Source organism: Electrona antarctica (assembly GCF_951216825.1).
Source record: "Electrona antarctica genome assembly, chromosome: 14".
NCBI lineage: Eukaryota > Metazoa > Chordata > Actinopteri > Myctophiformes > Myctophidae > Electrona > Electrona antarctica.
In genome coordinates this window covers 46829784-46840810 of record NC_136795.1, presented here as the reverse complement: position 1 = coordinate 46840810, position 11027 = coordinate 46829784, and the positions used below count along the sequence as shown (strand labels likewise).

The 11027-nt window shown below is 44.0% G+C and overlaps 1 protein-coding gene across 1 annotated transcript in view; it reads left to right on the top strand.

The window, feature by feature from the left end:
* Positions 1-522: 522 nt before the first annotated feature.
* The window catches only part of LOC306937256 (uncharacterized protein), a gene marked incomplete at its 5' end in the record, with an annotated part of 51641 nt that continues 41136 nt past the window's right edge, over positions 523-11027 (top strand). Inside the window, one exon of the mRNA XM_079520923.1 lies at positions 523-554. Within this exon, the coding sequence (XP_079377049.1) occupies positions 523-554 (32 nt within the window). The remainder of the gene's footprint in view (positions 555-11027) is intronic.

Below are 11027 nucleotides of genomic sequence, written 5' to 3'. Positions count from 1 at the left end.
GGGCATCTATAGTAAGCATGCCTCCCGAGCGTCTCCCTAGCTCATTTTGGGGCGGGAACCCCTTTTGGTGTTAGCATTATGTTATGCTTTAGCTATTGAAAAATAGCAGATCTACAAGCTCATAGCGCGCCACCGAGTGGCGCGCTACGAGCTTGTAGGTCTGCTATTTTTGAAAAATCGAAGAACGACTGACATAGAAACATAGCTTTTTCAGAAAACTGTCAGGATGTAGAAGACATTTTTAGAATCTGATCTCAGGTCAAAATGGGTTTAAGGATGTCTCCCGAGCGTCTCCCTAGGGAGGTCCTCGTTGCATGTCCCACTGAAAGGAGACCCCCGGGGCAGACCAAGGATCAGATGGGAGGATGATATTTCCAAACTGGCCTTGGAACGCCTCGGGATCCCCCAGGATGAAGTTAGCTCTCTTCTGGAGCTGTTTCCCTCGCGACCCGACTCCTTATAATCGGTTGAAGATGGATGGGTGGTTCATCGTCATAGCCGTGCCGTCACTGCCGAAGCTACATGTTGCACATCCATCTAGCCAATGCCAGCAGGTATACTTTCAGCTCAGCGACTGTGGCTCAAGAGGTAGAGCAGGTCGTCCAATGATCCATGGGTTGGCGGTTCGAATCCCGGCTCCTCCTGTCTACATGTCGAAGTGTCCTTGGGCAAGACACTGAACCCCAAATTGCTCCTGATGTGCTGGTTGGTGCCTTGCATGGCTTCCGCCGCAATCGGTGTATGAATGTGTGTGTGTGAAAACTGTGAATGGGTGAATGTAATGCACAATCTATGTAAAGCGCCTTGGATAAAGGCGCTATATAAATGCACCATTTACCATTTGTGTCCCAAACCATATTGGTCGGGACCCATTTTTGGGTCGACGACAGTCTCTCATAGCCACACAACTATTTCACAATATATCTGGATGCTAGAGTCTGGAACTACTCCTCCTGAATGCTATATAGAGTCTGGAACTACACCTGAATGTTATATAGAGTCTGGAACTACATCTCCTGAATGTTATATAGAGTCTGGAACTACTCCTCCTGAATGTTATATAGAGTCTGGAACTACATCTCCTGAATGTTATATAGAGTCTGGAACTACATCTCCTGAATGTTATATAGAGTCTGGAACTACACCTCCTGAATGTTATATAGAGTCTGGAACTACTCCTCCTGAATGTTATATAGAGTCTGGAACTACTCCTCCTGAATGTTATATAGAGTCTGGAACTACACCTCCTGAATGTTATATATAGTCAGGAACTCCTCCTCCTCCTGAATGTTATATAGAGTCTGGAACTACTCCTGGCTCCTGAATGTTATATAGAGTCTGGAACATCTCCTCCTGAAAGTCGAGATAGGAAGCCGTCATCTGTCCGTCATTCGATCAGCTATTTTGCCGTGAAGTACGTCCATTATAAAATGGAGATTAATCTTGATTCTGTAGCTGCGGTGCTCTCCCTCCATCCTTGTGCATTTACCACAGGGTGACAGGGGGTTCTCAAAGCGGGGTCCAGGGACCCCTCGAGTCCCGAGTGAAATTAAATGTTGGTCAGCATTAGCTTAGTATTGTCTATGATCTGACCCCTAAATGTCAGAAGATATGGAGTTATGGACCCTGTCTTTGACGAGCAGTAGGCGTACATGGTCAACCCTGTTGTTATTGTTAAAAGGATCCCTGGCTAATAAGCCAAATGTGCCTTCATATGTAATAGTTGCTCTCTATAGAAAATGTTTTTGTTTAAAAAACCTTAAATATTTTATTTATTTTAAGAAAAATGATGGTGTCATTTGTCCATGTGTGGTCTAGCCCTATATGGAATGCATGTGCATAAAACACATTTAAAATGTTGATTTGATGCCATTAGAAGTATTAGAACACTATTCCCGGTCGGTGGACTTCAAAATAAGATATTTGTTATTTTTGTATTATTATAAATATTATTCTCTGGTATCGGTATTCAGTATCGATATCGGCTAACACAGAAATGGTGGTATCGGGATTGGATCGGAAACGAAAAAAGTGTATCGGGACATCCCTAGTTAGTTTCCACCAATAGATGAAGACATGATGAGGTCAGGGGTTCAGAGTGGACCCTGTGTGCGCAGGCAGGACGTCATTTCAGGCACGCTTCTTTAAGACCTCGTAAAGATAAAATGGTGTCACACATGTACATGAGGTCAACAACCTACTGTACCATATAACTGTATGAGTCAAAGTATGTTTCTGCTCCATCTCCACACACAGATCATTTTCTACACACACAACTAGACCATACATGTTCAATTTTACAATTTACAATTTAGGCATTTAGCAGACGCTCTTAATCCAGAGCGACTTATATTAAGCATGTTCCATCTCCACACACTCACAGATAGATCAATGATCGTACATGATCGTACATGATCTGAGCATCCCCAGGGGCCCTTGAGGGGGCTCCAGGGGCCCTTGAGGGGGCTCCAGGGGCCCTTGAGGGGGTCCCCAGTAGAATTACACAAAAAAAATCACACGATTGTGAAGTGAGGGGCGCTCTTATCATCATACGTCATCATACATCATCTCATTCTGGCCAATCACAATTTGCGTCTTCACTTTTGTCTTCAATGTTTGTGTTTACACATGCACTGTCGTCTTACACAGACCCTCAAAGCTGCAGGAGGGGCAAATATAGCATCAAATCACTTTAACCCATTTTGGGCAGGAACCCCTTTTGGTGTTAGCATTATGTTATGCTTTAGCTATTGAAAAATAGCAGATCTACAAGCTCATAGCGCGCCACCGAGTGGCGCGCTATGAGCTTGTAGGTCTGCTATTTTTGAAAAATCGAAGAACGACTGACATAGAAACATAGCAGGGCGTTGCTGAAAATGAGCACTTGTGCTCAGCTACTACCCTGGGTAAATAAAGGATTAAAAAAAAATGGGTTAACTACTTTAACCCTATATATACTATCAACTATTTGAAAATAGCGTATGTAATGTGACATGAGCTTGTAGATATTTTCAAACAAATCTTGAAAAAAAACATTTTAACAACACGACTCATGAATAGGGGTCCCTGTGGCTCAAAACATTTTCACACTGTACATTAATGTGGGTGTCGTTGACATGGAAAAAGTTTGAGAATCCCTGATATATATTATCTCAGATTGTCAGGATCGTTACTGTGTAAACTGAATGGCAATAGAGGGTATGCGTGTGACATCATCATCAAACCAGGAAGTTATGCAGGAACGCCTACTGAGTGGCAAAAAACTACTTTCTGGCCTTGACAGCCCATACATCCACACAGAAAAGTCTTATCTGATTGCATTAAACAACGTTAAACAATGTTAAACTCACTTTGCCTGTTGCTTTGCCACTCGATGTGCCATTCACTTTAAGCATGCGCATACTCTCTATTAAGAACTGCCATGTTTTCTGTATATTAGCAGAAACTTGGAGTTAATTGAGGACACGTTTGTTTGACGGTTCAAGATAACTCTATGTCTACGAAAACATGGTTTAATGAATCTCCAGCTAATAACTCTTTGTTTAATGTGTAATCAAAATCAGCAAATGATTGCAACTGCATAGGTAACAGATTTATAGCTGTGTCATGGAATTCAATGCAGTCTAGTTGTTTTCTTTACTACAAAAAGCATGCAGACTTTGTCACTTTGCATAAAAGAAATAAGAAATGTTGGCCATCTGTACCATCTGGGGGATTTTTGGGAAGGTATACACCCCCCAGTACTAGAAAATATGTGATAGTGTAGGGCAGGGGTGGGCAACTGGCGGCCCGGGGGCCACATGCGGCCCCCACCTTCACTTAATGTGGCCCTCAGGTGAATGTCAGAATACTGATATAATATTGGTTTCAGCTGTTACAACATGCAAACATGACCCGCTTTAATTACTTCAGTCTAAATTAGTAGCTCATTGCTCAACACAAGTATAATTAAAGGCATTACATATTCCAATTCATACATTATACATTACATATTCCAATTCAAAAATAGCAAAATAAATATTCAAGATTTCAATTTGAATATAGCAAAAATAGCCGATCTACAAGCTCAAAATGCGTCGCAGCGCGACGCGTTTTGAGCTGTACTGTACTGTACTGTACTGTCCCACAGGAACGCACCCAGGGTGCCGGCCCTATTCCGGCGAGCCGCCCCCACGTCCGAAAAGGGTTGAGAAATGACAGAGTTACCGTGTGGGGGTCCCTCTACTGTACCCTCTACTGTACTGTACTGTCACTGCTGTACTGGCACACCCAAAATCACCATACAGTTAATATGTGTGTGTGTGTGTGTGTTGTTGTTTTCGTGCTCAGACGCACCCAGCCAACCAGCCAGCCACCCACCCACCCACCCACACACATATCTCCTCAAAAAAGGCAGTGGCAACATGTCTTCTATACATTTCACATGGTGAAGATGTTGAGGTCAGGTCCACACGGTTGGAAGAACTTGCAGCTTTCTGGACCGCACTGTTGCAGACTTTGGGCATAATGTTGCTGCAAGTAGATGCAAGTTGTTGCAACTAAGTATTGCGAATCATTGGTGCAGAGTCTGCAGACTGGCCTTGACAAGTAACCTAAAGATTTAATACCGTTATACATAGGAAATTATAAAATTCAATAAACAAAACTGTGTGTGTAAGTAATGCTATGATATGATAACGTAAAAAAAATGGGCATAGCTCAGACTATATGTTCTCTGGCAACAACATAGTGACTACATTACAAAAGATGTACTTCTGTTTTCAAGATGTTACACAGAGGTTTCCTCTGTAAATAACCTTGAAACAAGGAGATTGCCTTCTATATGCCAGGCTCTGGAAACAAGATGTGTTGTCTTAAAATACTTAATAATGTGCTTATTATTTAGACCTACAGTATAGTTTAGTTTGACCCATTTCCCCCCAAAAAAAACATTTAGTAAACAACTGCCTGCCATGCATTTCGTTTTATTACGAGACCCTTGCACTGATAAAAAAAAAACCCTTGTCGTGGAAAAGTGCCTTCTTTTTCAATAGGCCTAACGGTTATCTAAACTTCTAAGTAAATGATTAAGTTTCATTTAGTGCCAACGACAAGCTAGCAGATCCCCCCCCCCCCCCCCTGTTTTATCTCAACCTGTCAGCAGAATATGTTCATTTACCAGATTTCCATGTGATGATGGTCAAACTATCTTAGATTAATAAGAGAGAGAGAGAGGCTAGAAGGTTCATTTCGCAGCAGGTCAGTCATTGGAGTGCTTCTCAATTCGGGGTCCGGTGACCCCCCAGGGGCCCTTGGGGGTTGTCCAGGGGGTCCCCAGTAAACGTAGGCAATGCAACATCACAATGGTTTGAACACGACTAGACAGCAGCGCAGTCTGTTTTCACGTTTAAAATGACATTTATAAAAGCTAACTGAGCATAAATGCTTAGAATGTATGCCAGTGCTTCTCAATTCAGGGTCCGTGGACCACCAGGGGCCCTTGTGGGATTTCCAGGGGGTCCCCAGTAAACGTTTAAAACACCAAAAGGGGACCTTGCAACAGGTGTGTGTAGTTGCTAATAAAATGTCTTGACACACATACGTGCGGCGGAGGTGACATCATACAGTGTTGTGTTTTTGGCAGCAAACTCATTTCAGTCCCTTGAATAGTTTTAATGTAGTCACATTTTAGTCACCTGGAATGTTTGAGTGTTTTAGGCAATGCCTCTGTGTGTGTGTGTGTGGTGCTGTCATATTATATGTGTAACTCCCTCTGAGCACAGACAGACACAAGTGGTTTCCTTGAAAGTGATTTATTTGAAGACTTGTGGATCCTCCAAATTCACCGTGAAAACTATAAACAATACAATAAAACAAGCACGTTACAATTAACATAAATACGACATGACATGCACAGCATGTAGATGCAAACATTTTACCAAAGTAAAATAAAGTAAAACAAATACCTCGTTGGCTGCGTGCAAATAACAAAGAAGGGAATCTCTTCAGTCTTAGGTCCTTATAACCTTTCTTATGACAGTCTCTTGTAACTTAGTCTCTTTGTGTGACCAGTGCAAATGGAGCTGCTGCACCCTGCTGCTGCTTGTGGCTTGATTGCTTACACAAAAAACCTGTGTACCCAATTTACATGAGCAGACCAAACGAGACACGGAACATGACTTTGACTCTTCAAAATAAAAGCATACAACAACTTGACACAAATACATGAAAGAATGTTTTAAACGTAAATGTGACTTAACTATGAACTTCTTCATTATGAACTTGGAGCTTTTAGGAATAAAGCAAACTATATCACCTATAGTGGCAACAGTTACAATATGAATGTGTTTAAATGCCAGTGTAGCTGGTTGTAGCTGCACACAATGCAGCAGGCATTGGACAACCTGACAGCCACCAACCTGGCAACCCTGAATGAGCCAATCAGCTGCCAGTCTCTGGTGTGTGTGTGTGAGAGAGAGAGTCCTCACAAGTACTGTTAAACAAAATCTACCCTAACGTCACTAAAAAGTACATTAAAACAGTTTTTCCTTTCCAAAACAAACACAACGTACATTATGACAATATTTCACCCTTTGCATTGGTAAAATAGACTTTTTTATTTTTTCCTTCCCTTCCTTCCAAAAAAACTAAAAGATAAAATTACCCAAAATCCATGTTTAAGAGTATTCCATGATGGCTCAGTGGTTCTGGCAGTTGCTGATGGTGTGAGAGGATGCTGGTTCGAGACAAGTCAAGATTCGTGACCTCGGACCAAGGACCAAGGACTAAGGATCCAGTATAAATAAATCAAAATAAATCACTCTACCTTTTAGTCAACAAGTCAAAAGTCAAGACAAGGACTAAGGACTAAGGATAGATCAATCCCGGCCCCTCCATAGGGCCGGGGGTCTGCCGGGGGTCCACGGAGGGGGTCCGCCGGGGGTCCACGGAGGGGGTCCGCCGGGGGTCCGCGGAGGGGGTCCGCGGGGGTCCCCGGCCCTATCTCGGCCGTCCCTTGTCCGTTTCGGACGGGGGGAATCTCGTTCGAACCGGGCCGCCGTCCCAGACGCGCTCCCGGGGCTCTCGCGGTGGCAATAGTTGGAAATGACACGTCCACCAGGGGGAAACCTTGACCAGGCTATGGTGAGTATGCCAGTATGGCCACTATATGCGTGTACTATGTTGCAGCAGTGCTCCGTTCACGTTTGTTTATTATATTAGTGCTGTCTGCCGTGATACCTGGCTTAATATGGTCAATACTGAATCAGTCTATGACATGACATGATGATGATGTGATGATGTGTGGATGATTATCCTTGTTTATTTATTTATTTCCGGGGGGAATGAATGAATGAATGAATGAATAAATAAATGAATAAATAAATGAATGAATGAATGAATGAATGAATAAATGAATAAATGAATAAATAAATGGATGGATGGATGGATGGATCATATTTCCGGGGGCATTTCTCTCCAGGTGAGGACAACGCCACCCAGTCAACCAAATATGGATGGCAGAAGATCAGGCATCATCTCGTATGTATTACTTCTACTACTACGACACACACACACACACACACACACACACACACACACCCTCTCGTTATTGACTCCGCCTCTCGTAATGTTAGGCCACACCTCTCATTATATTAGGCCACGCCTACTCGTTATGTAACCATATGCAAATTTCATGGGCGTCGTTTATGCAAATGAGTGGGCGGTGTCCCGCCGGCTTTGTGGGCGGTTCCGGCTACTTTGTGGGAGTGGTTTATGCAAATTTGATGGGCGTAGTTTCAACTACTATGTGGGCGTGGTTTATGCAAATTAGTGGGCGTCGTCACACCTGCTTTGTGGGCATGGTTTATGAAAATTAGTGGGCGGTGTCCAGCCTACTTTGTGGGCGTGGTTTCAACTACTTTGTGGGAGTGGCTTATGCAAATGAAGGGGTGTGGTATGCAAATGAAGGGGCGTGGTATGCAAATGAAGGGGAGTGGTATGCAAATGAAGGGGCATGGTTCCGGCTACTTTGTGGGATTAGTTTATGCAAATGAAGGTGCGTGATATGCAAATGAAGGGGCATGGTATGCAAATGAAGGTGCGTGGTATGCAAATGAAGGGGCATGGTATGCAAATGAAGGTGCGTGGTATGCAAATGAAGGGGCATGGTATGCAAATGAAGGGGAGTGGTATGCAAATGAAGGGGCATGGTTCCGGCTACTTTGTGGGATTAGTTTGTGCAAATTAAGGGGCGTGGTATGCAAATGAAGGGGAGTGGTATGCAAATGAAGGGGCATAATATTCAAATTAAGGGGCGTGGTATGCAAATGAAGGAGCATGGTATGCAAATGAAGGGGCATGGTATGCAAATGAAGGTGCGTGGTATGCAAATGAAGGGGCATGGTATGCAAATGAAGGGGAGTGGTATGCAAATGAAGGGGCATGGTTCCGGCTACTTTGTGGGATTAGTTTATGCAAATGAAGGTGCGTGATATGCAAATGAAGGGGCATGGTATGCAAATGAAGGTGCGTGGTATGCAAATGAAGGGGCATGGTATGCAAATGAAGGTGCGTGGTATGCAAATGAAGGGGCATGGTATGCAAATGAAGGGGAGTGGTATGCAAATGAAGGGGCATGGTTCCGGCTACTTTGTGGGATTAGTTTGTGCAAATTAAGGGGCGTGGTATGCAAATGAAGGGGAGTGGTATGCAAATGAAGGGGCATAATATTCAAATTAAGGGGCGTGGTATGCAAATGAAGGAGCATGGTGTGCAAATGAAGGGGAGTGGTATGCAAATGAAGGTGCGTGGTATGCAAATGAAGGGGCGTGGTATGCAAATGAAGGGGAGTGGTATGCAAATGAAGGGGCATGGTTCCGGCTACTTTGTGGGATTAGTTTATGCAAATTAAGGGGCGTGGTATGCAAATGAAGGGGAGTGGTATGCAAATGAAGGGGCATAATATGCAAATTAAGGGGCGTGGTATGCAAATGAAGGGGAGTGGTATGCAAATGAAGGTGCGTGGTATGCAAATGAAGGGGAGTGGTATGCAAATGAAGGGGCATGGTATGCAAATGAAGGAGCATGGTATGCAAATGAAGGGGCATGGTTCCGGCTACTTTGTGGAATTAATTTATGCAAATGAAGGTGCGTGGTATGCAAATGAAGGTGCGTGGTATGCAAATGAAGGGGCATGGTATGCAAATGAAGGTGCGTGGTATGCAAATGAAGGGGCATGGTATGCAAATGAAGGGGAGTGGTATGCAAATGAAGGGGCATGGTTCCGGCTACTTTGTGGGATTAGTTTATGCAAATGAAGGTGCGTGATATGCAAATGAAGGGGCATGGTATGCAAATGAAGGTGCGTGGTATGCAAATGAAGGGGCATGGTATGCAAATGAAGGTGCGTGGTATGCAAATGAAGGGGCATGGTATGCAAATGAAGGGGAGTGGTATGCAAATGAAGGGGCATGGTTCCGGCTACTTTGTGGGATTAGTTTGTGCAAATTAAGGGGCGTGGTATGCAAATGAAGGGGAGTGGTATGCAAATGAAGGGGCATAATATTCAAATTAAGGGGCGTGGTATGCAAATGAAGGAGCATGGTGTGCAAATGAAGGGGAGTGGTATGCAAATGAAGGTGCGTGGTATGCAAATGAAGGGGCGTGGTATGCAAATGAAGGGGAGTGGTATGCAAATGAAGGGGCATGGTTCCGGCTACTTTGTGGGATTAGTTTATGCAAATTAAGGGGTGTGGTATGCAAATGAAGGGGAGTGGTATGCAAATGAAGGGGCATAATATGCAAATTAAGGGGCGTGGTATGCAAATGAAGGGGAGTGGTATGCAAATGAAGGTGCGTGGTATGCAAATGAAGGGGAGTGGTATGCAAATGAAGGGGCATGGTATGCAAATGAAGGAGCATGGTATGCAAATGAAGGGGCATGGTTCCGGCTACTTTGTGGAATTAATTTATGCAAATGAAGGTGCGTGGTATGCAAATGAAGGTGCGTGGTATGCAAATGAAGGGGCATGGTATGCAAATGAAGGTGCGTGGTATGCAAATGAAGGGGCATGGTATGCAAATGAAGGGGCATGGTATGCAAATGAAGGTGCGTGGTATGCAAATGAAGGGGCATGGTATGCAAATGAAGGGGAGTGGTATGCAAATGAAGGGGCATGGTTCCGGCTACTTTGTGGGATTAGTTTGTGCAAATTAAGGGGCGTGGTATGCAAATGAAGGGGAGTGGTATGCAAATGAAGGGGCATAATATTCAAATTAAGGGGCGTGGTATGCAAATGAAGGAGCATGGTATGCAAATGAAGGGGCATGGTTCCGGCTACTTTGTGGAATTAATTTATGCAAATGAAGGTGCGTGGTATGCAAATGAAGGTGCGTGGTATGCAAATGAAGGGGCATGGTATGCAAATGAAGGTGCGTGGTATGCAAATGAAGGGGCATGGTATGCAAATGAAGGGGAGTGGTATGCAAATGAAGGGGCATGGTTCCGGCTACTTTGTGGGATTAGTTTATGCAAATGAAGGTGCGTGATATGCAAATGAAGGGGCATGGTATGCAAATGAAGGTGCGTGGTATGCAAATGAAGGGGCATGGTATGCAAATGAAGGTGCGTGGTATGCAAATGAAGGGGCATGGTATGCAAATGAAGGGGAGTGGTATGCAAATGAAGGGGCATGGTTCCGGCTACTTTGTGGGATTAGTTTGTGCAAATTAAGGGGCGTGGTATGCAAATGAAGGGGAGTGGTATGCAAATGAAGGGGCATAATATTCAAATTAAGGGGCGTGGTATGCAAATGAAGGAGCATGGTGTGCAAATGAAGGGGAGTGGTATGCAAATGAAGGTGCGTGGTATGCAAATGAAGGGGCGTGGTATGCAAATGAAGGGGAGTGGTATGCAAATGAAGGGGCATGGTTCCGGCTACTTTGTGGGATTAGTTTATGCAAATTAAGGGGCGTGGTATGCAAATGAAGGGGAGTGGTATGCAAATGAAGGGGCATAATATGCAAATTAAGGGGCGTGGTATGCAAAT